The following is a 25,419-nucleotide window of genomic DNA, read 5'->3' as shown; positions in this document are numbered from 1 at the left end:
AAGGCACAGTTTACCAAGACATGCAAGAACCAACAAACAAACCAGAAGTCCTTTCACCTTTTCAATACTGAGGCTGTTAAATTCTAGGTTCACATCATGACGCCTCTGAACTTTTCAACACACAAAGTTACAGACAGGTCATAAGTCAAATGTGATCATTTCTTAAAATTAACTGGACATTGTCATCTTAACTTAGTATATAAAACAAAGAGGAGTTGCTGAAGAGAAACAATCACACATGCATGCATACACGCATGCATACATACATACTCCACAGTGCATGAATACAAAACAATGAAATCAGCCCAAAGTGGAATAATGAAAAAAAGGGGGGGGGGGGGGGGGGGGGATCCGCACTGGAATGAAACATTGGAATGAACGTGAACTGGAATGAAATATAGAGTGCATGTCATTGTGTTGTGTAGTTCAGTGCATTCCTGCCTGCATTTGCATTAAAAGTCACAGTGATAACCTGAACTCTCCAAAAGGCTCTCCCTTGAACGCAATTTCCGACTCCTGCCCCCGCAGTCCTCCCCCCCTTCCCATCCCTTTGGATCTGAGGAAGGCAGTCCGTTCCCGCTGCCCTACACAATCCGACCCCCGTCAGTATTTGTTGATCCCGAATATGCGCACCCCGTGGAACTGCGGAAGTTTGGGGAGAAGAACACTGAGGAGGGAGCCTGTGTTGATCAGGAAGTGAGTGGCGTCATATTTGGTGTAGAAACTTGCCAGGATATACCTAGAGGATTGAAAGAACAGAGTCAGCTACCTACATAGTAAATATGTCAGGTATAGCACATACAGCCTGTAATGTTAAAAACAACGTGATTTGCAATGCAGACTTTACACTGTTAAATCCTGCATGACACAGATCTGTGAAGCTCTTTCTGCTTAGAGACAGTCTGGCCAATCAAAAGGGATATAGAACACAGCCTCGTCCTGTGTAAAAACAGAAACTCACTGACCACCCTAAAAACTCCAGCCCCTGCTCAACGCGGTGATGTCGCCAGGGAATGCTTAAATGTTTTGGCTAAAACACTGAACCTGAAGGGTCAGATCTGTTACTCAAACTAGCAATTTAGCAGCCAAAAATCTTCACTGTAGCTGAAATGGTCCATGGATAGTTCTGTACTAACTGGTACTGTTAACATGTAGGGCTAAAAGAAGTTATTTGTTGCAATCGATCCAATAAGACTCTGCATGGGTAATGTTAAAACATAATATACTATATATCTAATATACTTTATGGTATTTTTTGGAAAGTGGGCGAGAGGCGAAAGGCAAATTGGTCTTACAGCACTATGGGGAATATAGTGAGGAACTTCCGAGAGGATGTGAACTGGATGCCATAGTCCATCTGCTCCCAGTGTGTCAGCAGACGTGCTTTGCCCTGGTCTGGGGTCTCAAAAGGGGTTCCCTTCACCGTGTGCAAAAACAGGTACATCACCTACGAGAAACAAGTGTATACACAACATCAGATTATGCCACGATTATTACTTTACAAACAAGCATATTTCCCTATTACAACCAGTACATAATTTACCCATTTAGTGATTGCACAGTGATTTACTGAGCATCCCGACACACGTATGTAAACCCCTACGATGACATATCCAACAAACTACAATGTAGTTCAGCAGTTGTTTGATCATTTGCCCGTTATTAGGGAAGTGGCTACGACCTGGAATCTCCGTCCTTCACACAGACTGACCAGATTGTGGATGACGTTGGTGAGGGTCCACACCAAAGGCACGCTGAAAAAGGGGATGCTGAGCAGCACCACGTGCAGCACGGCCACCAGCAGCAGGTAGGCCAGCCAGATGCCGCGGCTGTTCATCACACGCGTGTTGGGATTCACCTCGCTGTGCGCCACGCCCACGTTCATCCTGTCACGGAAGGTGCGGCCGGAACGGTCACTGACCGGCAGAGAGGGGAAAAAAAGTTAGACGGTACAAAGTGTACAGCATTATAACAACCACTGATAACAAATGGTCACGGGGATCATATAAACGTAATTCCCTCAACATGGCTCATTAAAATTGATGCACCTCGGAAGTAAATCAACAAACTAAGTTAACAAGCGAGCTAAGTAAGCATTAGCTCGCTAGCTAGCAAGTCGCCAAGCCAAGGAGCGTCCGAATGCTGCATTAAAGTTTACATTGGAATTAACAGCACCAGCCGCTAGATAGCTATCGACTGTTAATGTTAGCAGCTAAATAGCTTGCTACCTGAGATAAATACATATAACGTTACCAAGTGAGCGGTCTGTGGCTTGTTAGCTAGACGGCAGCAAGGAATATTTGCAAACCAAACTTCCGCCCGTGTCCTTTGCGGATTCAATAACAGTACATTTCCGCAGTTAAAACCGAGTTTTCAAATAAAAATGTAGCTAGGAAGGTGCCATTATATGTCATTTTTCCTTAAAAACACACAGACTGGAAACTTAATCTAAGATACCGTTTTAGTCACAGCATAACTACACAGATCAGGGTTTACCTCTTCAACTGTAACCAGGAAATCCCGTGCTAGAACCGATCCCGCCCTGCCTGCTCGGGATTGGTCCAGCTGCAGGAGATATTTATTTTAATTGATTAACAGAAACATCAGTCTTTTAAAGTCCCTACGCCCTGCTTCTACGTGATTGGCTTTGAAGGAGTAGCGTTTTCCCATTTCGTGAGACAGGAAAACAGGGGCTGCGTTCAATTGGCAGAAACGACTGAAATCTTCTCAGGGGGCATATGGGAAGTTGAGTCCTGAGGACCTTACGTACAATCACAAATAACGTACGAGTACCATATCGGGGGTTCACCTCCCAGAAACCCCTCCGCAAAAATTTTTGGTGGCAGACTACCCTTTTGACGCATGTGAGAACAGGAGAAACACAAGTTCTCATGCTCTAACGACAACGGAGGGCTGTTGTAAGCAAGTTAACACAAAACAAGGAGTATGTTCTCATTAATGTTCAATGGGTGTCAATGTAATGAAATAAAATGAATGCAAAACATACAATTTCAGAACTACTAAAACTGCATAAAATATGTTCCGTACACACACACGCACACACACCAAAGTGTCCAAACTATATGCTGTGACAGTGCATTGTTGAAATTTTTAAATTTAAAACACAATGATGAAGTTCTTTCACACCTCTGCAGAATTCTCATCTGGGTTTAATAGCATTGAGAAAGCACTTGCTATACTCATTTATGTTGTTCAAAGACACTTCACAGGAGGGATTTTTGACCATTTCTCTTGGCAGCACCTTCAGATTTTTTAGTTCTTGCTAGAGAGCTGCCTTCTGAGCCACAACTGTTCTTTGGAAATAAGGTTTGCTCATTGCAGTGGTCAGTTCAGAACATTTTGTCCCCCTTTTGTAATTCCTTGCACTTTTATGCAAGCATTGAACCATTTATATGTGGAGATGTCCAAAAATGAAACTTAGGCAATTAAGTTTATGTATCAGGGATAGTATACAGTTATGGCATGTGATGCATTGTAACCAAGTTAGCCACAGACTATTTTTTGTTGTTATTGTGTATAGTTACATATATCTTTTCTTTGATTGTAATGAGGACACTAGGTCCAGAAGACATAAACCAGCCTAAAAGCAATGGCCATCTGCACCTGTATTTCACACAAGGCATGACATTCTTATCAACATGAGCAATACATTTTTGAAACCATACATCCCACAATTTTTGTTTCTTCTGACCACATACCATGGTCCCGAATATCATTAAGGTACAGTTAACCAATTTTGTGGATTTTTTTGTGCTATGCATTCTGAAAAGGGTCCTTTCTTTGTGACTCTGCCATGAATGCCAGATTTGTTCAGTTAACATGGGTTGAGCATTTGAGGTGTTTTAAAAATTTTATTGTTTCCTCTTCCTGGCAAAGTGATCATCTTTGTAACTCTGGAAAGTACAGATATTGCTATTTAATGGTCATCATAAAACTTGAGGAAGTCAGTTACCCTTTGCCTGAAGTTTTCTGACAAAAGATGAATAACCATTACAAATTATTAAAAAAATCATCATCAGGTGGGGCAGTTTTGAAAAGAGAAGTAGCCTATTATTAGCTAATAGTACTAATTCTATTTGCTGTCACATTGAGACCAATTTCAATGGCGGTAATTCTTATCACTTTTTTTCTTCTTCATCTCACTTTTGGCTCATTAGTGTAATTTTTCTTTCTAAGCTTTTCTTCATTTTGAAGGGAGGAAAACACTGTGATACTTCTCACAAGAATACTCCCTCACAAGCAAAGATAGGTGTAATGACTAAGAAACTGGCTGAAACTGTGTTTTGTAATTGCTGTTTTCTTTATAATGTTTAAAACAGCCATTGATCTCCAATATCATAGTGTATGTGTCTTTAAGTTGGCAGAGTTCAGGAATTTATAAGCATTTATTTATTAGCATAATTTAACTGCAATTTGTGATTACTACAGTAGTAGTTTGAAATTATCAATAAAACATTTGGTTATCTCCATGTAGTGTGAATCATCAGCTCTACTTCCTTGTACAGATTTCATTGACTCATCTGAACACAATTTCCCTCTTTTGATGGATGTGGACACTTCCTTTTCAACAGCTGCGCTCATAGGACATACTCGTTGACTAACAGCCTAGATGATCAAGGAATTTTAGTTATGTCCAAAAATATGTGATGAAAATTATGACATGTTGGTGGTACTCCACACCCCCAAAAAAAATGGAACCAGGTCATTATGGCTGGGTTTCAGGAAGCTCTGCACTTCCACACACAGTGGTTACAATGTTTATGGGAAACACAGCTTCCTTCTCTTTTTAAGCACCCTCCTTAAGTTCAGGAAATTCGATGGCATTGCCACTGGAGTTTTCTTATTTGTTTTTTTGTGCTTCTTCTCTGTTCTCTCTGTTATTCTGTCATGTCTAATATTCCAGTGGGATTTAAGGACCAAAGCAGAAGTAATTAAAAAAAGACAGAAAACCACAGAAAACAAAGGACAGCTGCTAAGCATACACCAGTAAGACAACGTATTTGTTTTCCACAGGTTTATTCATTAGTTCAAATCATAGATTCTGTTTAGTCACAAAAATATGCTCAGCTTGGTTAAGTATATTAAATGCATGCAATAAATATGTCAGTAAATAAATAGATGCTTGCATAAATACGTAAAATAAATAAATATAAATATTTCACTTTAAATATCATAAATTCAATAATAGTCACAAACATTTTCTCCAGAAATAAAAATCTGTGCTGCTGAGAATGTATATAAAAATAATTAAAATAACACATAAAAATATATTTTAAAATAATCTAGCATCCCACAGTGAGAGGTCTGTGGTTGCCATTTTAAGATGAATGATTGTGACTGTGTGAGAGATTTTCACACCCGTTAGCACAAAAGCCTAAAAAAAGTCATTCCGTCCACCGTTGATCTGGTTCAGTCAGAGACCTAATACTGAACATCCGTCCTCGGATTCTGGGTGCGTCTTTAGCCGCGGGCGCAGCGCGCCGGAGGGACGGCGTCGTGGTTTGCGGGGTTGCCGACGGCAAAGACGCGGGCCATGAGGATGGAGAAGGAGAGCAGTCTCTCTGCACTGTAGCGCTGCAGGTCCTCCCTCATCCACTCGTCTTCCTGGCTTAGACACAGCTCCTCACTGGCAGAGCCCTGAGGCACTTCCACCTGTGAAACAGTCAGTGCTGTCATATTAACATTGTGCTGACATAATAATGATAATACAGTCATCATCTTCCAGGCAGCTTTGAATATGACATGGGGCTTTAACTACTGTATGGCACCTGTTAGAACTGAAACAGCTCCAAGCCACACGATATCCAAAAGGATGGGGAAATTAGTCATGAAGAGGGAAGGTGTTCATGCATGGAACCACTGTGCTTGGCCAGAAATGAGGTATTGAAACTTGGCACACGGTCACTGTTTGTGCATTAAACGGCTCTTTATGTTATGTTATGGTTCATGTGGAGGTCAACCTTGAACAACCAGAAATTGAAAGAAAATCCCCTTAATAGTGTTCAGCATTTCTTGGATTTGTGTACATTATAATGTGATATCGCAGAAGGAGGGATTGCGCATGTTCCAGGTATGGTGGTGCTTTATGAGTCCAGGCACGTCTGAGAAAAACAGGGAAGAGGGATGACGGCTGTTGCTTGCCACCCCTTCTCCATTGTGCCATGACTGGATTCACCGATCTGTCTGATCAAAGCCTGTTCTGTGCTAATAGATGTGTGATGCTGTTCATTTTGGCAGTTACCTTGTTAGGTGTTACTTTGCCTTTCAAACTGTAAAGTTCAGATAACTGCAAGTTCTCAATTTTACAATTTTTTATCATATGTTTACATATGATGCGAATGCATCAGCGATTTCACGTGTCGTAAGATATTTATGTGGTTGCAATAATTCATTTGTGACAGGAATATTTGTCAGAGGATACATAGAACAGTGCCTTAGGTATTGGTAGTGACTGCCACATGCTGAGGGTTGTTATAGGGTACAGCACTCACCGCCAGCAGGTCAAGGAGCTCGGACACCACACTCGCTACTTCTTGTGGCGTTTTCAACTTTGATTGCTTGAAAAATCCCTTCTCCCCAAACATTCGGGAATAGTTGCTTAGGGCCGCTGCAATCTTCTTGAGGCAGACCTGAGACAATGAAGTAGAGAAAGGCAGGGTGAACTGTTGAACCAGTATTCTTGGATTGGTTATCTTAAATATTTGACTTCATTGTGTCTTTAACTGTGACAGGAGCAAGTGAATACTGAAACTGCTGGGGTTATTGGCAGTGGTAATATGCTTGGAATGTCTTGTTCTGGGTTCTGAATTCCCAGTTTCACTGACACAAATCTGGAGAGCACCTCGCAAGCACTTCAAGCACTCTTTTATTGACTTCTGTCAAACTGATGTTAAAAAGAGGGCATTCCAGCTAGGTCTTAGTGCTTAGGTTCAGAGAGTAGAATACCTTCTGCTCTGATATTTGATTTACTCAATCCATCAATCTGACCCACTGTGAGATATTTTGGGTATTCACAGGGAAATTGCCATCAGTCACTCTCCAAATACCCACACTGGAACTCCTTTAATATTTGGGCAAATCACATATATATGCAAGGTAAATTCAATTAATCAAATCTCATTTTCTATGGGAAAGACGAAGGAGAGTTAAGTATGACAGCTTTGTATTTGACGTTCAATGTGATAAGCGAGGAGCAGAGTTCAGGATAAACGGGTGATCATTACACTGTTTATAACTTTGTCTGAATGGTTTTCAATGATCAATTAATTATTTGCGGTACATAGCCTTACATATAATTTTGCACCTGATCAAGTGGCAAAGCAAAACATGTATACAGCTAATTAAAGCGTGAAATCGTAACCATGGCAACCAGCTATCCAATCTCCATCTGTTATGAGAGAATAAATGAAAAAAGGTCCATACCTTTGAGTCATTTTTCAAGCCAGCGGGATCGCACATGTCACCAGCCTCCACTACCACAACGCCGTCGTTGAGGTTGCTTCGCACATGGCGAGAGTCAGCGAGCACCTACGTTATTAGCACAATAATTTTAAAAATGGGAAATGCCTGCGTCACTGCAACTATTATCATGCTAAGACAGTAATCAGTTTGTCCACAATATTATTATCATTATTTTCAACAACAATAATAATACATTTAGGCCACTGCGGGCTATACAGAATCAAAGTATACTGTGAGTAGGCCACTGTGTACAATGATATTAATGCTGTAGGTACAGTTTGCTTAATAAAAGCAAAGTCACCACAAATACACAAATAGACTTACTTCTTTCGCAAGTTGCTGTGCTAGCTGATTGAGCCTGAGAGAGCTCTTCATGCAGCTATCCCATTTTTCCACCGTAGTGATGATCGGAGCTCCGGTTACCTGTCGGAGCCCAGCCAACGCCAGAAAAAGGACTGCGGCAAGAACAACGTGCGATAGCGATTGCATGCCTCTTGGTTCGTATACACCTGTTTGCAGCCCAGAAATATTCGTTTTGAATATGTGAGTGGGATGTTGTGAGTAGGAGATACCTTTCACAGCACATGTAACCCATCATTTTATAGGCTACTGAACAGCTCGGTGAGTCACTCAAGGACTTTCCCCATGCACAACAGATAACCTGTATGAAATCTCTCCGGTTTCGCTTTAATGAAAGTATGTAGTCTAGTCAGTATGCAAAGAAAGAAGAAAAAGTTTGCCAAATATTTTTTTGTAGCTTACCTGTTAAAAATCAATGAAACAGCTACCTGGGATTTCTCAGTATTATTACCATTGCAGGTATCGACTCGACCAATTAGTAGTTGCCGACGACAAATAGGCCTTTTACTGAGATGCTACTCTTTGGTAGGGTTTTTCGAGAACATACTTTTTAATTAATACACATAAAACATTGTATATAAATCGCTGTAACACAAATTACATTTTATGAATAATTAAATATCTGAGCAAATGTGTCATATATATCCATATAACTGTCAAAAACTTTCAGTCGACAATTTTTATATGGCTGTAAATTAGGACCATGGAGAATGGTGGTGTGTATTTGACTAAATTCAAGTTATAGCCTACTGATTATCTTTCAAGACACTCAAAAGTAGGTTAAGAAATAATACTATATCTTGCGTACCCATTTTCTTTGAATGACTGGCAATTTCAATCTGAAACAACAATTAATATGCCAAAGGACAGAAAGCACGCTATCCCCACAAGCACTGCTTTCGGTGTTCTATTTTCGATCGTTTGCTATTTTGTTGACCGAGGAAGATCTAGTTCGCAAAGATAATTCTCACGTGGCTACAGTATGTCACAATGACAATGAAGCTTAACTTTTAAAGCAATTTTACAGCAGTGTGTTCAGAGAACTATTTCAGTTATTTGTGCAAAGAGGGTTAATATTAGTTGTGAATAAACAAAACGTGACCCAACAGAATTGTCCATTTAATGTCAATGACGAAATATTTTGTCCGGAAGAAAAACCCCATCATGAGGATTTACAGCGACTATAGCCAAATTACGTTTTTAATCCCATGAAAATCCCAAATGTACAAATCGTCATCACCATCCCCAGCTTTTATTGACGGTGACATAATTTTCTGCACTGTGTTTACTGTCTGATTCACTCACATTTAGGTTTTAGTTCCTCAAATCTGTGGTGCGGTCTTTCAAAAGTGTTATCCATATCCTGATAACATTTTATGAATTGCCTTTGTAAATTAATTGCTTTTAAGGTTTTTGTACTATTTACTGGAGTACTAGACCTCGACTTGTTAGTTTTATAGACTTTGCAAATTCTTCTTTTTCCACATTTTGTATAGTATTGTCCACTGTTGAATTATCCTGCTAATTATCCTGTGCAGTGCCCTCAACCATGGTAAAAATAATTGTGATTATTATTAATAGCAGTTGAATGTATAATAATAATAATAATAATAATAGTACAGAATTTGCTGTCAGCATTCTACCATATTAACAACTGTTACTTCTTCTAAGAAACTGCCACAACCACTGTATCCAGGGGAACAAAACCTCCCATAAGGGAGCAGCATTTCATTTGATGAAAGCTCTCAACCTGAAATTCTCAATATTTATTTGCTGGTGGACTTACTAGGAAGCGGGGGAAGTTTATGTAAAACTCAAAATGATACTCATTTCAGAGAGTTATCCTTGGCTTATTTGATCCCTGATGTGGACTTAAATGAAAAACTAAAACTTTAAGGAGATCCTTCTATGAAAAATTCACTAGTCCATCCTACTACAATTATTTTACATGCATATATTGTTCTTCCCTTATCCAAAATGACTTACATGGGTCCTATTTTTAAGTATAATCAATTTGTACAGCTGGATATTTACTGGAGTAATTTGGGTTAAATGCCTTGCTCACAAGTATGAGAACAGTGCCCCACCTGGGAAATGAGCCCCCTTTACATTTCTGTAGGAGCTTATTCTTAAAGGTTCCCTGGAAGATGTTTTTTTTCCAAGAGAAAAATGTTATGCACCCTAGTGTCCTGAATGCATCTTAAGAATTCTGTAAATCCATTTGTAGGTCGCTTGGGACTCTTGTGGATACAGTTAACGCCACACAAATGTCACCTAGGACATCGGTATGGCAACTGCCAGACATGTGCTCTGTACAATCTGCATAGCTGCTCTCTGGTACTGACTACATTATAAAGGAAACCAGCCCGTTTCGCACCTCTATCAATGAAGAGTCTTGCAGAGCCTAATAGCAATCAAAGGAATGGAGCAGACTCTTACTCCTGTTACCTCCCTGTTTGTGTCAGATATGCACAGCCTCAGGGATAGCTTAGCATGTCTGACATTCTGCACAGGGGAAATATTCAGGGGGAACTGAGAACTTCATATGAATCATGGATTTGAAATAGTTAAAGCAAAAAATGTTTTGGTATGTATGTGTAACAGCTTGGTAATGTTAGGTTCATTGGGTTCTTTAGGTGGAAATTTGGTGTCTCATCACCTTATCAATAATATCCAAATCACCTCTATGACCCTTTGTAAGCAGAAGTGAAAGAGGATTGGTTTCTGTTTCATGATCTGCTCTTACTCATATTGATATGAATATTGTGGCAACTGTTACTACCCCCCACTAATCTCATTTGCACATTGTTTACAGAAATGTGATATATGATGACTATATGAATGCAAACACATTTCTTTATCTCAGACATCCCTGTTATTGTGATCATCACAAATACCTCTCCAATAAATGATAGCAAGTTAATTCCTGGTGCGATATGAAAATGCCTCCAAAAACACAGGTGCACCAGAATGTGCCTTCTACTATGATGACAGCACACAGCCATGTTTTCCCCTATTTTATCCAACAGGGCTAGCTGAAAAAAATTTCCATCAATGACACAGATGTCACTTCCAATGCCAATTGTATTCCTAGAGTCCTCCTTGCACACACACAGGCTGAGGCCTTGATTTCCTCTTCTGAAAGTTGGGCAAATGTTTATGTTGTCAGAGAGGCACATGCAGAGCTGACCGCATTGGGGAAGCCATAGCCTCTGTTGTTTGGCAATCAAGAGAGAGAGACCTTTGTTCTCTGTGTGCTGAAAGACACTCTTCAAGGCGGAAGGCAATAGGCCTTTTGGAAGTGTGAGAACTGTGGGTTTGTGGTGGCTTTGAGTACGTCGGTTGAACTTTCCTCCTGCGTCTTGCCGTGATATTTTTTTGACTCTGTGTCCCTAGGAGGAGAAGCCCAAAGGAAAAAAAAGTACTCTAGCAAAAACACCCTGATCAACGGTAACTCAAACAGAGTGGAATTTTTAAAGGAGAGTGCATTGCCATAATGATCATTCTTATTTGGTTATTAAGCAGATTAGTGTTTTCACTTCAGTGGTTTTGTGCACCTCATATTTCACTTCTTTCCAGAAATTGCTGGGTGTGTGTCTACATATGTAACTTCTTAAGTAACAAATAGTAGTTTTGGCATATAGAAGGGAGGCTTAGCCCCATTTGTCCTGTCGAAGGTGAAAGCCTTTAAAATTTTCCTTTGGAAACCCTTCTTGTCAGTTTTCCATTCATGATGGTTTCACCTGTGAATCACACTCTCTTATCACATGTGATGTCACGTAATTAACAACACATTGGCTAATTAGCCTATAGCGCCTGGAACATTTTATGAAAGATTACATTACATTACATGCATTTAGCAGACGCTCTTATCCTGAGCGACTTCCAGTACAAGAGAACATAAGTGCATTCAATTTCCATTCAGTTTAATGAGCAACAGCATCAGACCAGGCTAACAACACTCCCAGACCAGTGACTGTGAACATAACACCATTTGAGCCCTATCACAAGTTAACGGGTACAATCTGACAGAAGCCAAGTATACTACAACAGTGCCTAGAACACAGAATCCAAAAAACATCACAATACTACACATAAAATACGTATCAAGACTAGAGGTATCAGGTGTCAGGGGGCAGGGATCGAAAGATGTATGCAAATTGTGTCAAAATCCTATGTAATTAGGCTCACTGTATTATTAGATACTCGAAATAGTTTCATATGGCGCCCATTACACAAGCAGAAGAGTTGTACCCATGTCTTACTTAGCCACCTTAGGTGAAGCATGTTTTTAACCCATCATCATTTTTACGGTCACTTGAATCTGGAAAAGGGGATTGCGATGGAGTGGAACAGCACCGCAGCAGTTGGGAACAAAATACGTTGCACCATCTAGTGGAAAATACGGTCTATTTCAACATTATGAGTCTTACTATTCCTTTCTTTTCGTAAATGTGCAATGCGCCTTCTAGTGGCGCATTACTTCCGTTGCAATAATATTTTGGATTTCAGCGACCATTTACCCCCTTGTGGTGAATGTCCTAAACTACAATATTTTGAGTTCAGCGAGCCCGCTTCGCGTATGATTGGTTATCCCTAAGTTAAGTAGTTCCTTTTTTGTTATCATTGGTGAAAACAGCTGACAATCGACCTGAGTTCGATCGCGTATTGGACGGTGCAATCTGAAGGCGGTTACCCAGAGCCTGACCCATTCGAAATGTACCGGAAGCAATAGGATGTTATTGTTGTGAATAAAATCATGATGGACTCTGAATAAGGACTTTTAATGTATTGATGGTAGTAAAGCTCTTTTGTGCATATCTCGGTACATTTTAGTCGACGGTGGCCGTAGGCGTAATTTTCTAAAACTAAATTTAAACTTGATTTACCTTGCTAGAAGCTAGCTCCCTAGCTAACCTGCTGCTGGGTACCTAGCTAGCTTTATAGACTTTTCATTGATCTTTAGAGCTTGCTTCATTTTCTGTTCTTTATGTGTTGATCAGAGAAGGTGGCTGTTGAATATTAGGTGCCGGATGTGCATGTTTTACTAGTGCGCTGCACTGAACTGTGAGCAAAATTGTCATGCACACAGCTACAGTTAACGTTTGCCAACATTGCTAAGTAATTACACTCTAGCTATTAACGTAATAATAGCCATAGTCTAACTATAGCCAACCAAGATCTGTGTTAGCTAACCTGTTTTATGTCATTTAATTGCAGCAATCAAACTGTGCATGTCCCTCTGAGCTGTCCACATGATGAACTTTGAGGGGCTGGACCCAGGGATGGGCGACTTCACGCCCTCCCTACACGGCAGCATGGAGCCCGGGATGGAGCCTCCTTTGGACCCGCGGCTTGACCCAGCGCTGTTGCAAGGCGTGGAGCTCGACCCCGAGGGGCTTGCTGTGTCCGAATCCGTGCACCTTCTGGAGGGTATGTTCTCCGAGCTGCACAGCGTAGCTGCGGAGGTGGGCATACCCGTTACCGCAGCTCACTTCGACCTGCAAGAGGAATTGCTGTGGATGGGGAACCACCGGGTAAGATAATAAACATGCTATTTCTAAGCCAGTGCAAGAAATGTGAATTATATATAAAGTGTGTGTATAATTATTTAAAGCAGTAATTCTTGTATTTTTAAACGTTGTACTGTTACAGTCCTCCCAGAAAAGCACCGTTGTTTTACCTGTTTGGTAGGTTTTGCACGGGCCTATTCTGTTAATTTTCTGTTCCTTATTTTCTCTGTCCTCAGGGCCATGCGAGTTCCTTCTTTGGCACCACTATGGGTCGCTACTCGTCGTTTCAGGTCCACTCAACAGATGACATTCGCCACATTCAGAGCCTTGAGACAGGGGTGCTCTTCTTAACCAAGAACAACCTCAAGTGCCTGACGCGCGGCGGCCTAATCATGTTCGATTACCCGTGAGTTACAGCAGCTGACTGCAAGATGCCCGTGCCTGCAGATGGGCACGGAATAAATGCTCTGTGCATAGACTTTCTGTAACACCACAGGTGTGAAACGATTCCATCTTAACATCCAACCATGGCTTATGTTATAGGATAAAAAGTGCTGTATAAACAGAGTAAGCTCTGTGTGTAAGCTCTGTAAGACAATGAAACCTGTTGCACTGTTATAAAATGTAAATAATAGCTAACCTACTATTGTGTAGTGATGGGAGAGTGACAGTTCATGAAGCCCATAATGGGTGGCGCAACGATGTGCCCTCAGTCACTCATGTGAGCCAGTCAAAACGTTGCATTCTCCCTAGCAGAGCTCTACGACTGGTTAGGTAAACGTGCATGTCTGTGTGTTTCAGGATGGAGGAGGGAGTGGACATGCACAGCCTGTTGCTGACCGACAACAACACGCTGCTGATGGGGGGACTGCAGAATTACGTGTCCGAGATCGATCTTAACACCGTGCAGGAGACGCAGAAGGTGGGGACTACTGAGCTACAACTCCATGCTGATCTTTATCACCGCAGTACCTTCGTAACCTCTACCTGTCTGTCATCATATGATTATTTGGAAGAGTCTGACAGAATAGTTTTTGGATGATGATGTAGTACATTAGGAGCCATGTTTTATTTGTTAGCTGACTCCAGTCAGAGTAGTTCTACTATACTACAAGAGATCCCACTCTAATGTGCTGGTAGCTGCACTCATACAAAACCCTCAGTACCCGTCTGCCTGCAAACAATATAAATAAAAAGTAGGCTTGCTATGCAAATATTCATTCTTGTTCATATTGACAATGTAACAAAAACTCAAAACAAAATCTCAGCTGCAGCTAGTGTAATAGGGTGCCCAAAGAGCTGTAATTTGACACCTCAATTGTTACTTCATGTGCATATCAAATGTTGAAATGTTTGAAGTGCTGTGTGAGTGGACTATAGATTATAGGCTGCTTTAATGAACCTGACCCTAATTATTATTCAGGTTACAGTGGAATATTGTCTTGGTGGTTGCCTCTATGGTGGTGAATCTAAGAGAGCAATGCCAGTATGATACCAGAAGGGCACAGAATAATCCTGTTGTCTCTCTCTATTCATGACAGAAACACTGCGTGTTCATAGAGTGTGTGCCAGTGGTCAGTGTCATGTTGCAGTTTCAGATAGGGTTTGGCCATGCAGTATTTTAGAGACACCTTTATACTTGAATCTGCAAAAGTTCTTTAGAAAGCCTTGGGATGCGTAGCTTGACTTGTGTCATTGTCCTGTCGTGTTACATGCCTGCCAGTTCTCCTGACGTCGACCTATGCTTGTCCAGTTTACAGTGGAGGTCCCTGGTGTGGCTATCATGAGACAGTCCAATCGCTTCTTCTTTTGTGGACACACATCTGGAAAGGTGAGAGAGAGCCTTATATATTGTTTCAATTGGTATTAATTGGCATTGGTTACCAGACTGCGGTTTGGAGTGTCCTCATGATTATATATGCGAGGAAGTATGTGTCCAGAATGTGTCTTGGGGATGAGGGTGTTACTTGGGACTGGGCGTTACTTGTGTAATGTCACATTTTTCTCCCAGTGAAATTCAATTTATTTAATTAAATTGTATATCAGTTTTCTGACATGTTCAGTGTAGTACATGTCAAACTGACTATGGAGAAAACATATTTGTACTTTAGTGTTAAACCTTTGCATGCCACAGTTTACCTCAGTCATGTCAGATATATACTCGCATCAGTTTAAGTATTATTTAAAGGTTTTAAGTTATGTATGTGCGGTATTAAAAACGAGAAAAGAAAAAAGACAGAAAGATGTGTATGGCTGTGTGTGGACCATTAAAACAAAACAGCTCTCCCACACCCCCCTAGGTGACCCTGCGTGACCTGCGAAGCTTCAAGCTGGAGCAGGAGTTCGACGCCTTCTCCGGGAGCCTGTCGGACTTCGACGTGCACGGGAACCTGCTGGCGGCGTGCGGCTTCTCGAGCCGCGGGCTGAACGGGCTGGCGTGCGACCGCTTCCTCATGGTGTACGACCTGCGCATGATGCGCGCCGTCACGCCCCTGCAGGTCCACGTCGACCCCCTCTTCCTGCGCTTCATCCCCACCTACACCTCCCGCCTGGTCATCATCTCGCAGACCGGTAGGGGGGGTGTGCCGTTGTGTGTGTGCGCGCGTGTGCGTCTGTGTGTGTGTGTGTGTGTTCAGTCATTGCCAGAAAAAGATTTTAAAAAGTCCTAAAAATACCCTGTTGTCTTCAGCCAGATATTGAAACCTCTTTATCTTTGTAGTTAAATTCATTGTGGCTGTGTTGCTTGTGCAATGTTAAGGTGAAGGAAACGCTGTGTTCAGGCAAGACGGCGGTGGGTCAGACATCGTTGTTCAGAGAGATCACGACCCATCTTTGTTTTCTTCTCACCCCGGCACAGGGCAGTGTCAGTTCTGCGAGCCCACGGGCCTGGCCAACCTGGCCGACATCTTCCACGTCAACACGGTTGGCCAGCTGCTGATGAGCTTCGACGTGTCCTCCAGCAAGCAGGCCCTGGCCTTCGGGGACTCTGGGGGGTGTGTGCACCTCTGGTCCGATGCCCCTGAGGTCACCTTCAACGGCTACTCCAGGGAGACGGACTTCGCCCTGCCCTGCCTGGTGGACTCCCTCCCCCACCTTGACTGGAACCACGACCTGCTGCCCCTGTCCCTCATCCCCATGCCTCTGACCAGCACTGAGCCGCTGCTGTCTGACTGGCCCACCGCCCTGGCCACACCGAGCCCCAGGTATCTGTTGCAGTGTATTTTATCTGCGTAGTGTACTGCTTTGCCCTGTGGAACAACATTACATTACAACATTGCGTTATGCTTAGCAGACACTCACCCAGGGCAACTTATAAAGCTTATTAGATGTTATTGAATGTTATCAATTTATGTAGCTGAATGTTTACTGAGGCAATTAGAGTTAAGTGTCTTGCCCAAAGGGTTCCTGGGAATAGAACTGGCATCCTTTGAGTTATGAGCCCTGCTCCTTACCACTACACTAGACTGCTGCCAAAGGTTTGATATCCAGTGATGTGCTATAATCTGTTGTGCTTGCTTATACTGTACTTGCTTATAATGGCTCCAGCTCTGGCCATTTGTTTGGTAGAGTTTTGGGGTGATTTGCAAACTGTCTCTTTCCGTTTTTGCCAGACGGGCGCCCCCTGTAGACCCGGAGATCCTGCGCACTATGAAGACGGTGGGGTTCATCGGGTACGCCCCCAACCCTCGCACCCGACCCCGCAACCAGGTAAACAAGTCATCTTGCCTGCAGCTTCCAAGCTGAACATTAATTTCCACACTTCATCCGCTCTGCTTAGTGCCTCACTATCTTCCAGAAACATCTTAAAATACAGCTCTTCCACGCTTAACTGATCACCTGAAACACTACCACCTAAAGCAATTTTTTACGTTCTAAACTTTGTTTTCCTTAAAAAAAATAATGGTTTAATGCACTCGTGTCACAACCAGCTAGCCTGTACCTTCTAATATTGTTGACTCATTATGTGGCTTTTGCCATACAATGTAATGTAATGTAATGCTGCCCTCTGTTTGCTAGGCTCCCATCACTCCATTTAAATTCAGACCAATAAAGCACAGTCTTTTAATTCAGGCACGTTATGCCCAATGTTATTTCTACTTTGTGGTCAGATAGATCAAGTTAAATTCCAAAATCAAACCCAGGACTGATCCAGGCATTATCTTCATCGTCTGTCACATGTTCCAGGTACCTTACAAAACCAAAGAGGTGGAGCTGGAGTATGACAGTTACAACCAGGTTCCCGAGTCTCCCATTGGCCGAGATGAGGAGCCCCATCTCTACATGGTGCCCAAGAAGTACAGGAAGGTACGGTTGGCGTGTCAGTGCCATACAGCCTATCAGTAAGAAGTGTTTGGAATAGGACTTGAATAGTTTTGGACACTCTACAGATGAGTGAAAGTGCCATTTAGGTCTCAGAGGCATGTAAGAATTACACTCTTTCTGTTTAACCTTATTTTATCTGTAAAATCTGACATGCACTGAAATGAATTATTCAAAAGACCATGTACCACTGATCACCCTCAATTTATCCTTCAGGTTACCATCAAGTACTCCAAACTGGGGCTGGAAGACTTTGACTTCAAGCATTACAACAGAACTCTTTTTGCTGGCCTGGAGCCGCATATTCCAAATGCCTACTGCAACTGCATGATCCAGGTGAGCACACGCAAATACTTGGGATGGTTTTTTTTGTCACTAGGTGTCAGTGTTCTGCTGAATTTTCTTCACAGCCTTGTCTTGTCACAATGTTCCGTATTTTCAATGCCACTTCGATAGTGAATGGTCCAGTGATGTAATGTTGTCCTGATGATGTAATGTGCTTTTTTTTTCTTTTTTAATTTTTCAAACGTATTCTGAGTTTTGACTCTTTAACGAACAGACATCAGGTAATTGCTGATTTGAGGTTTTAAATGCTACCCCCCCCAGGTGCTGTACTTCCTGGAGCCGATTCGCTGCCTAGTGCAGAATCACCTCTGCCAGAAGGAGTTCTGCCTGGCCTGTGAGCTCGGCTTCCTCTTCCACATGCTGGACCTGTCCCGAGGGGACCCCTGTCAGGTACGCCGTGTTCGGGCGCCCGCCGCTCTCTCCCAGATGTCACTTGTCTGAACTTCCTGTCTCATTTCCTGTCCGTTTCCATTGGCCTTGAATACTCTGCTCCATCCCTATATCTCTTTTTCCTCTCTCTGAGGTTGTATGCATAAACACACCAGGGGTTTATGTGACCGTATCTACATCCACTGGCAATCTTTTATTTCGCCATCCTTTTCCCCCAAGGCCAGTAACTTCCTGCGGGCGTTCCGGACCATCCCGGAGGCGTCGGCCCTGGGGCTGATCCTGGCCGATTCGGACGAGCAGACGGGGAAGGCCAGGTTGGGGCGGCTCATTCAGAGCTGGAACCGCTTCATCCTGACCCAGCTGCACCAGGAGACCCAGGAGCAGGAGGGCCCGCAGGCTTACAGGGGCGTCAGCAACAGGTGAGGCCCAGCACGCCTGTCTGACTGACTGACTGATCAGGTCACGCTGACGCATTCACTGTCATTGAGTAAGACCACTATGTATGCATCAAAGCAGTGGTGATTTATTAAAAATGAAGAGCCAAAACCATCAGCTTTGATGGGAGTGGGACTGGCTCCACCGTTATTCCTCACCGTAGGCCTGTCGTTTCTCTCACCCTTTGACCCCCCCCTCTTGCTTTTGGCCGGATGTTGATCTTTTGCTTTGGCCTGTTCCGCAGCGTGCTGGGCTCGTCGGGGGAGTCGGTGATCGGCAGGCTGTTCGGCTGCGAGGTGGAGAACAGCAGCCTGTGCCGCTGCGGCAAGGAGACGGTGCGCTCCTCCCTCACCCTGCTCTTCACCATGCACTACCCCGAGCAGAGCTCGCTCGGTGAGCCCCCGCCCGCAGCAAGCACTCCTCACAGCTCCAGGGGTGATAAGACGTGTCTGTTTGTGAACTGCTACAACTGACTGACTGCGTGCAGATCTGTTCGGTATCACTGCATTTGAGTAGCTGGCCATAATATCTCTAAGTTGTTTGTTGGATCAGTGTTATAATGCTACTTGAAAAAAAGAAAATATCAGACTTATTGTTTTTCTCATGAATATTTATGAAGGGGAGCCCAAGATCCCGGCATAAAACAGCAGATTATTCTTTGGAGTTGTTTATTTTCTTGCCTAGGAGTGTGAGTGAATGCATATGTCTGTTCTGTGAGTTATTATGTGTGTTATGTTTACATTAAGAGTGCTGAGAGGAAACAGTGAAGTCGGATTGTTCAGATATTGGGCTGGGAGCCACAGGATATTCAAATATTCAGTTATTGGAAGCATCCCTAGTATGTAGTAAGTAATGACCTGCCATGAGTGATCTTGGCTGGAATCTGTCATTTTTTTGGAGTGAGTCTGAGCTTTTTTTTTATCCCGCCAGATAAGTCCATAAAGGAGTATGACTTTGTGGAGATCTTGAAGAAGAGCATTTGCCTAGAGCAGAGCACGCAGGCTTGGTGTGAGAACTGTGAGAAGTACCAACCCACAGTGAGTATGAACAGACACAGCATATCCACAGCATTAGCCAAATAGCTGTCCATCCTCAGATGTCCAGCTATTTGGCTAATGCTAGCTAATACCTGCTGTCTTATATAAAATTTTGAATAAATACACTGTACACCAATCCAGTCCGGAAGTTACCTCTTTGATGATGTACGGTTCCCTGTAATGTGTTTCCAGAAGGCATAAATGAGCCATTCATTTCAGTGTCTATTTATATTGCAACAGTGCAAAAACATGTTTGTGTTGATGATATTCTTTGAAGCATTTCCAGGGAGGTGACCACCCTTGTTTTTTTCCTCGATTGCAGGTTCAGACACGTAATATCCGCTGCTTGCCGGACGTGCTGGTCATCAACTGTGAGGTGAACAGTGTGAAGGAGGCGGAGTTCTGGAAGGCCCAGGCTGAGGTGAGTCCTGTCCTGCAGCCAATCACAAGTCGTTAACAAAAAGACATCCATTGCTACATCAGGGGCGCTGTGAGTATCAGTATGCTTCGTGTATGTCTGTCTAGACGAGAGGTTCCCAGAGATTGACTGGCTGAAAATTTAAAATAAGAAATGTAAGTTACAAGGCAGCTGGGGTTGCTCTACCCGGAAGGGAAACCCAGGAGAAGCATTTGGTTGGATGTATCAAGAATTTAGAAGTCTGTCTTGTAAGGACCATTTATATGGTATGTGCCTTGTACAGCCAACTAAACACTTGCCCTGGGGTTCAGCTTAAATAGTGAAGATTCCTCTTTAAGTTTTTGAAAACTCCATCTCAATACACATGATTTTATAACAGTAAGGCAAATTATTAATCATTATTTTCACAGAACAGGCCCCAGTGCCCTTTAAGGTTTTCTCATTTGTAGGATTTTTTTAAATGTGAAATATTAAAATGCTGGTGCTGTTAAATATTAAAGCTGGTAGGAGTTTCAGTGATTTTGCTCAGATTTCATCAGCAGGAAACGCACTCTCTGCTCTGTCCCCTGTAGTATGCCTTCAGCAAAGCTCTTAAAAAGGAGGAAATGGAGCCGCCAAAGCCTAGAGAGCCAATACCCACTGAGTGGTGCGTGGAGTAAGGAGCCTTTACGTAACTATATACATGGTTGTGTTCGTAATTGTGCGTGTCCATGTGTGGTTGTGTGCCCATGTATATTTGTGTGTATATAAAAGTGTGAGTGAATTGTGCTCTGTGTCAGACTCGTATGTCATGTTCATGTATCTCTGCACCTTCAGTGTGCGATGCATGCCTGCTTGTGTACTCACCGCTTGTGTGTGTGCGCGTGCACACGTGTCCCTCCCACAGGGAAGAGCTGTGCAGTGCAGAGGGTCTGACCTTTGACACCCGAGTGGAGGACCTGCGGCATGTGTGGATCCCGCTGAGCCTGAAGATGTCCATCAGCAAGAGCCAGGGCCTGGAGGTCAGCAGCTGGAGTGAGAACGAGGAGGTGAGCCCGCATGGGTTGGATGCTCGAGGTGATCGGTGTGCTCCACCTTGTCTGAAATAACCAGGTTGGCACTAGTTTTATAACTTCTCTTGCCATGAAAAGAGTGAAGAAGAAGGAATCAAAAGAAAGAGTTGTGTGAAGAAGTCAGAATTCACAGATGTTTTCTGGGTTCTGTGGATGGGATTTGGAGGTGTAAAACCCTGCTCTTCTGTGGTGTCTTGCAGCTGAGTGCCGCAGAAGAGGCAGAGGGCGCTGCAATCTATGACCTGGTGGCGACAGTGTCCCATGTCCTGGATGCTCGCACTGGGGGTAATCTAGTGGCACATATCAAAGTGGGAGAGACCTACCACCAGAGGAAAGAGGTGAGCCGGAATGGCTGACGCCAAGGGGTGGGGAGGGAGATCTGGTACAGGTACATAGTATGTGTAGACAGGGAAAGCAGTCATTGTTCATTTCTGTCATTGTTCATGCTGGTAGGTTGAACTGATCATAAAGTTATAAGTGGTTATAGTTAGACCTGACCCTGTGAAATTCCTCTCAGCTGAGTCTTCTTTTTTTCAGGGTGTGACACACCAGCAGTGGTATCTGTTCAATGACTTCCTGATTGAACCTATTGACAAGGTAATATAAGTTGAATGCACTGTCTGCCAAAAGATAAGACAATGATGAAATGCAGATGAAATTGCAGAGCAATTTGCCAGCTCTTACATAACATTCTAGTGCTCTTCGTTGTTGTAGTGGTCTTTTTTCAATACTACTGCGTGCAATAATTAATTCATTGTCATGTATTTTATGCATTATTGCTCCTGGTAGTTTATGCCTACAGCCAAGAAGCTCTTCTTTGTTAAGTATTGAAGTTTAAAGGTGAAAGCATGTCCTGTATGGTGAAGCCCGTGTGGTCCTGTGCTGTTTTCCCTTAGGCAGAGGCAGCTCAGTTCGATGTGAGCTGGAAGGTGCCGGCCATCTTATATTACTCCAAGAGGAACTACCACACCAAATATGACCTGCGCAGTAAGCACTCCACCCTCCCTTTAATCTTGATAATTATATAATTTTTTGTGAGTGATAATATCTGTTTTGCTGCACGGTGGCCCAGTTACGCTGTCTCTCCTGAGTGGTATGCTGTCTCCATAGTAACAGTAACTGGATGGCGTGTGCTGAGAGGCACTGTCATGGATGGTAAACCATTACCAATTTTTCCCCCCACGATGCCGTACTGAGATTCAGAAAGGGTCTCGGTTCACACTTGATTGGTTTAGCTTCTGCTGATTCATAGTGGGCAGGCATTTCTGTTATCATTTCGCTAAGCAGTAACTCCTCCTAGCTCCTTGGTCCTATGGTGGGACCTTCAGTGGAGAAGCCCTGCCATGCTAATGGAGAAGGGGTATAAGTAAGAGCAGTGTATTGGTGTGACTTCGGAGATGTCACGGAGTGATGTCCTCACCCCTGTTCCTACCCTCCTCCTCCCCAGTTAAGAACCCGATTGAGGCCAGCGTGCTCCTGGCTGAGGCCTCCCTGGCCAGGAAGCAGAGGAAGAGCCACGCCACCTTCATCCCCCTCATGGTCAGCGAGATGCCCCAGGCGGGGGATCTGGTGGGGCTGGATGCTGAGTTTGTCACGCTTAACCAGGTCTGTGGACATGACGGGGTGTGTGTGGGGTGCATGCAATTTGTGCATGAGCGCCATTCCTAAACTTGCTCATATAACCTACATATACATATAACCTATACGCAGTGTAGCATCGTAGTAAGCAGCAGGGTTCTGAAAAGTTGCTGGTTCGATTTCCTGCTGGGGCACTGCCACTGTACCCTTGGGCAAGGTACTTAGTCCTGAATTGTCTCAGTAAATATGCAGCTGTATAAATGGATAACGTGTAAAACTTGTAACCTGTGTAAGTTGCTCTGGGTAAGAGTGTCTACTAAATGCCAATAAGGTAATAATAATAGCTGTGTTTCTCTGCTCTGTGCTTGTGGGCGGACAGGAAGAGGCGGAGCTGCGGAGTGATGGCACCAAGTCCACCATCAAGCCCAGCCAGATGTCGGTGGCACGAATCACATGTGTGCGCGGCCAAGGGCCCAACGAGGGCGTGCCGTTCATCGACGACTACATCTCCACGCAGGAGCAAGTGGTAGACTACCTGACACAGTACTCGGGCATCAAGCCCGGGGACTTGGATGCTAAGATCTCCTCCAAGCACTTAACCACGCTCAAATCCACCTACCTCAAGCTGCGCTTCCTCATTGACACTGGTGTACGGTTCGTGGGTCACGGGCTGCAGAAGGACTTCCGGGTCATCAACCTGTTGGTAAGCAGGGAGGACACTGAATTTCTCACCTTATCTGGATTTTTCCTTATCGGGTGGGTGGATCTAATCAGGGTCAATATTCACTCTGATTGGCTTAGGTGCTGAAGGACCAGGTGATTGACACGGTGTATCTATTTCACATGCCCAGAAAGAGGATGATCTCATTGCGTTTTCTGGCTTGGTATTTTCTAGGTCAGTGCTTTCTCATTTATGCTCTTTTATGAACTTTTGCAATGAAGTCTTTGATGTTAACCAGCTAACTGCTGACCTGCTTTTGTGATATAGTATAACTCTTGTCAATCTGCTCCTGAGTGAGGTCTTAGCTGTGAGGCAGGCCCTTCTTAATGCACCTTTTGCGTGTCATGTATGATAAACACTTGTGTAATTACCCCCATGTGCAGACCTGAAGATTCAGAGCGAGACCCATGACAGCATCGAGGATGCACGCACAGCCCTGCAGCTCTACAGGAAGTTTCTGGAGCTGAGCCGGGCGGGCGGCACCGATGAGGTCCGCAAGGTGCTGAAGGGGCTGTATGAGAAGGGCCGCAAGCTGGACTGGAAGGTCCCGGACTGCGATGGTGGAGAGGGTCAAGGTAGCCCCAAAAGTACGAAACGGCTTTGTGTCTGCAGAAGCCAGGGGTAGTCCCAAAGGCACAAGGCCTGTGTTAATTTCTGCGCCAAGAATACCTGCCCATGGAGACTGATCCCTGCTTTCTCCCACAGGTGCTGCTGTGTTTCCCTCTGTCATGGGGCTGTGAACAGGGAGAACTGCTGGAGCTGAAGGTGCCATTCCTGCCAAAAGAATTTGGATTTCAGATTTTCGGCCCCTTGTGTTTTTATCCAGCATTGTTTGCAGGGGGAACTTTCTCATTTGGTAATGTTAATGTTACTGTCACATGGAATGTACCCAGTCTCATTCCAATTTGCCAGACAACCTTGCTTTGAAAGAAGTTAATGTGGTTGAAACTGCTGAATGAGGCTCTGTGAGTTTATTAGCCTTGTGCAGAATCTTTTAAACACTGCCCAGAAAGTACCTCTGTTGTACATGAGGAAGGTCAAGGAATTAGAGCAGCTCATAAACCAGTATTAACTAAAATGATTTGCCTGCAACTCACACAGCACTTAAAAGTGCTTTTAAAGGAGAAATGTGTACTTTATTTCACTGGGTTTGTACAGAATAAATTTTGTTTATGAAAGGGAAAATAAATGTGTCAATTGTATATGAAATGTTTGCTGTATATTTTTATAGTAATGGTTAGTGATTCATGAGTTGAAGTTGAACCACAACATGTAATAAACGCATTATGAAACATTAAAATCATAAAAGTCCTGCTTCAGCTTTTATGTTAAAGATTACTGTTATGTGTCTGCAGCCAACGTACGGTGCTGGGGGGAACTGCCTGAACCAGGTTCTTCCATTGATGATTATGTTGGGTTTAACTGAAGAGTGATATATACTTGACTTTCAGTGAAACAGGAAAAGGAGTCTTACACAGTTAGATGCGATGATGTAATTAAAAGATTAAATTGATAAAACGCAAATTACAATTGTATTTTTCCGTTATTCTCTCGTCTAAAATACACTACATACGATACATTTTTAATTGTCATTGTCATTAAAAGTCATTTTTTGTATGTATTGTTTTACCTCTCCCTTATATTTTGATATGCAGCCTATACATATCACAGTCATGAAACAACCGATTCAATTACAATTGACCGAAAGAGGCTATTCTCTTTTTGCATATGTAAATTCAAGATCGAGCGCCCGCAGTTTGTAGCTGGA

General features: G+C 43.3%; 2 protein-coding genes across 7 annotated transcripts; one reads left to right on the top strand and one right to left on the bottom strand.

The window, feature by feature from the left end:
* Positions 1 to 344: 344 nt before the first annotated feature.
* Positions 345 to 2,513, bottom strand: ormdl2 (ORMDL sphingolipid biosynthesis regulator 2). 4 transcript variants are annotated; one of them, XM_036533833.1, is made up of 4 exons: positions 2,497 to 2,513; positions 1,712 to 1,916; positions 1,296 to 1,447; positions 345 to 739 (listed from the first exon to the last, which is right to left on the bottom strand). In XM_036533833.1, exons 2-4 carry the CDS (start codon positions 1,883 to 1,885, stop codon positions 604 to 606), a joined length of 462 nt encoding a protein of 153 aa, XP_036389726.1. In that variant the 5' UTR covers positions 1,886 to 1,916; positions 2,497 to 2,513; the 3' UTR covers positions 345 to 603. The 4 variants fall into 4 exon arrangements, with proteins under 4 accessions (XP_036389726.1, XP_036389725.1, XP_036389727.1 ...); XM_036533832.1 differs by lacking the exon at positions 2,497 to 2,513 and adding an exon at positions 2,254 to 2,484; XM_036533834.1 differs by lacking the exon at positions 2,497 to 2,513 and adding an exon at positions 2,458 to 2,483.
* Positions 2,514 to 12,565: 10,052 nt separating this feature from the next.
* On the top strand, positions 12,566 to 24,826 carry pan2 (poly(A) specific ribonuclease subunit PAN2). 3 transcript variants are annotated; one of them, XM_036533106.1, is made up of 25 exons: positions 12,566 to 12,639; positions 13,063 to 13,379; positions 13,592 to 13,761; positions 14,157 to 14,277; positions 15,109 to 15,186; positions 15,656 to 15,926; positions 16,213 to 16,558; positions 16,967 to 17,063; positions 17,541 to 17,660; positions 17,892 to 18,011; positions 18,282 to 18,410; positions 18,630 to 18,829; positions 19,090 to 19,238; positions 19,776 to 19,882; positions 20,205 to 20,303; positions 20,873 to 20,946; positions 21,187 to 21,328; positions 21,553 to 21,690; positions 21,890 to 21,949; positions 22,249 to 22,339; positions 22,800 to 22,957; positions 23,310 to 23,633; positions 23,732 to 23,825; positions 24,035 to 24,238; positions 24,357 to 24,826. In XM_036533106.1, the coding sequence occupies exons 2-25, from the start codon at positions 13,098 to 13,100 to the stop codon at positions 24,389 to 24,391; spliced, it is 3,609 nt and encodes a 1,202-aa protein (XP_036388999.1). In that variant the 5' UTR covers positions 12,566 to 12,639; positions 13,063 to 13,097; the 3' UTR covers positions 24,392 to 24,826. The 3 variants fall into 3 exon arrangements, with proteins under 3 accessions (XP_036388999.1, XP_036389000.1, XP_036388998.1); XM_036533107.1 differs by having other exon boundaries at positions 20,873 to 20,955; positions 24,035 to 24,226; XM_036533105.1 differs by having other exon boundaries at positions 20,873 to 20,955.
* The last annotated feature ends 593 nt before the right edge of the window (positions 24,827 to 25,419 follow it).

This window comes from Megalops cyprinoides, chromosome 7, assembly GCF_013368585.1.
Source record: "Megalops cyprinoides isolate fMegCyp1 chromosome 7, fMegCyp1.pri, whole genome shotgun sequence".
NCBI lineage: Eukaryota > Metazoa > Chordata > Actinopteri > Elopiformes > Megalopidae > Megalops > Megalops cyprinoides.
The sequence above is the reverse complement of the archived record's forward strand: the minus strand, read 5'-3'. Positions and strand labels throughout refer to the sequence as shown.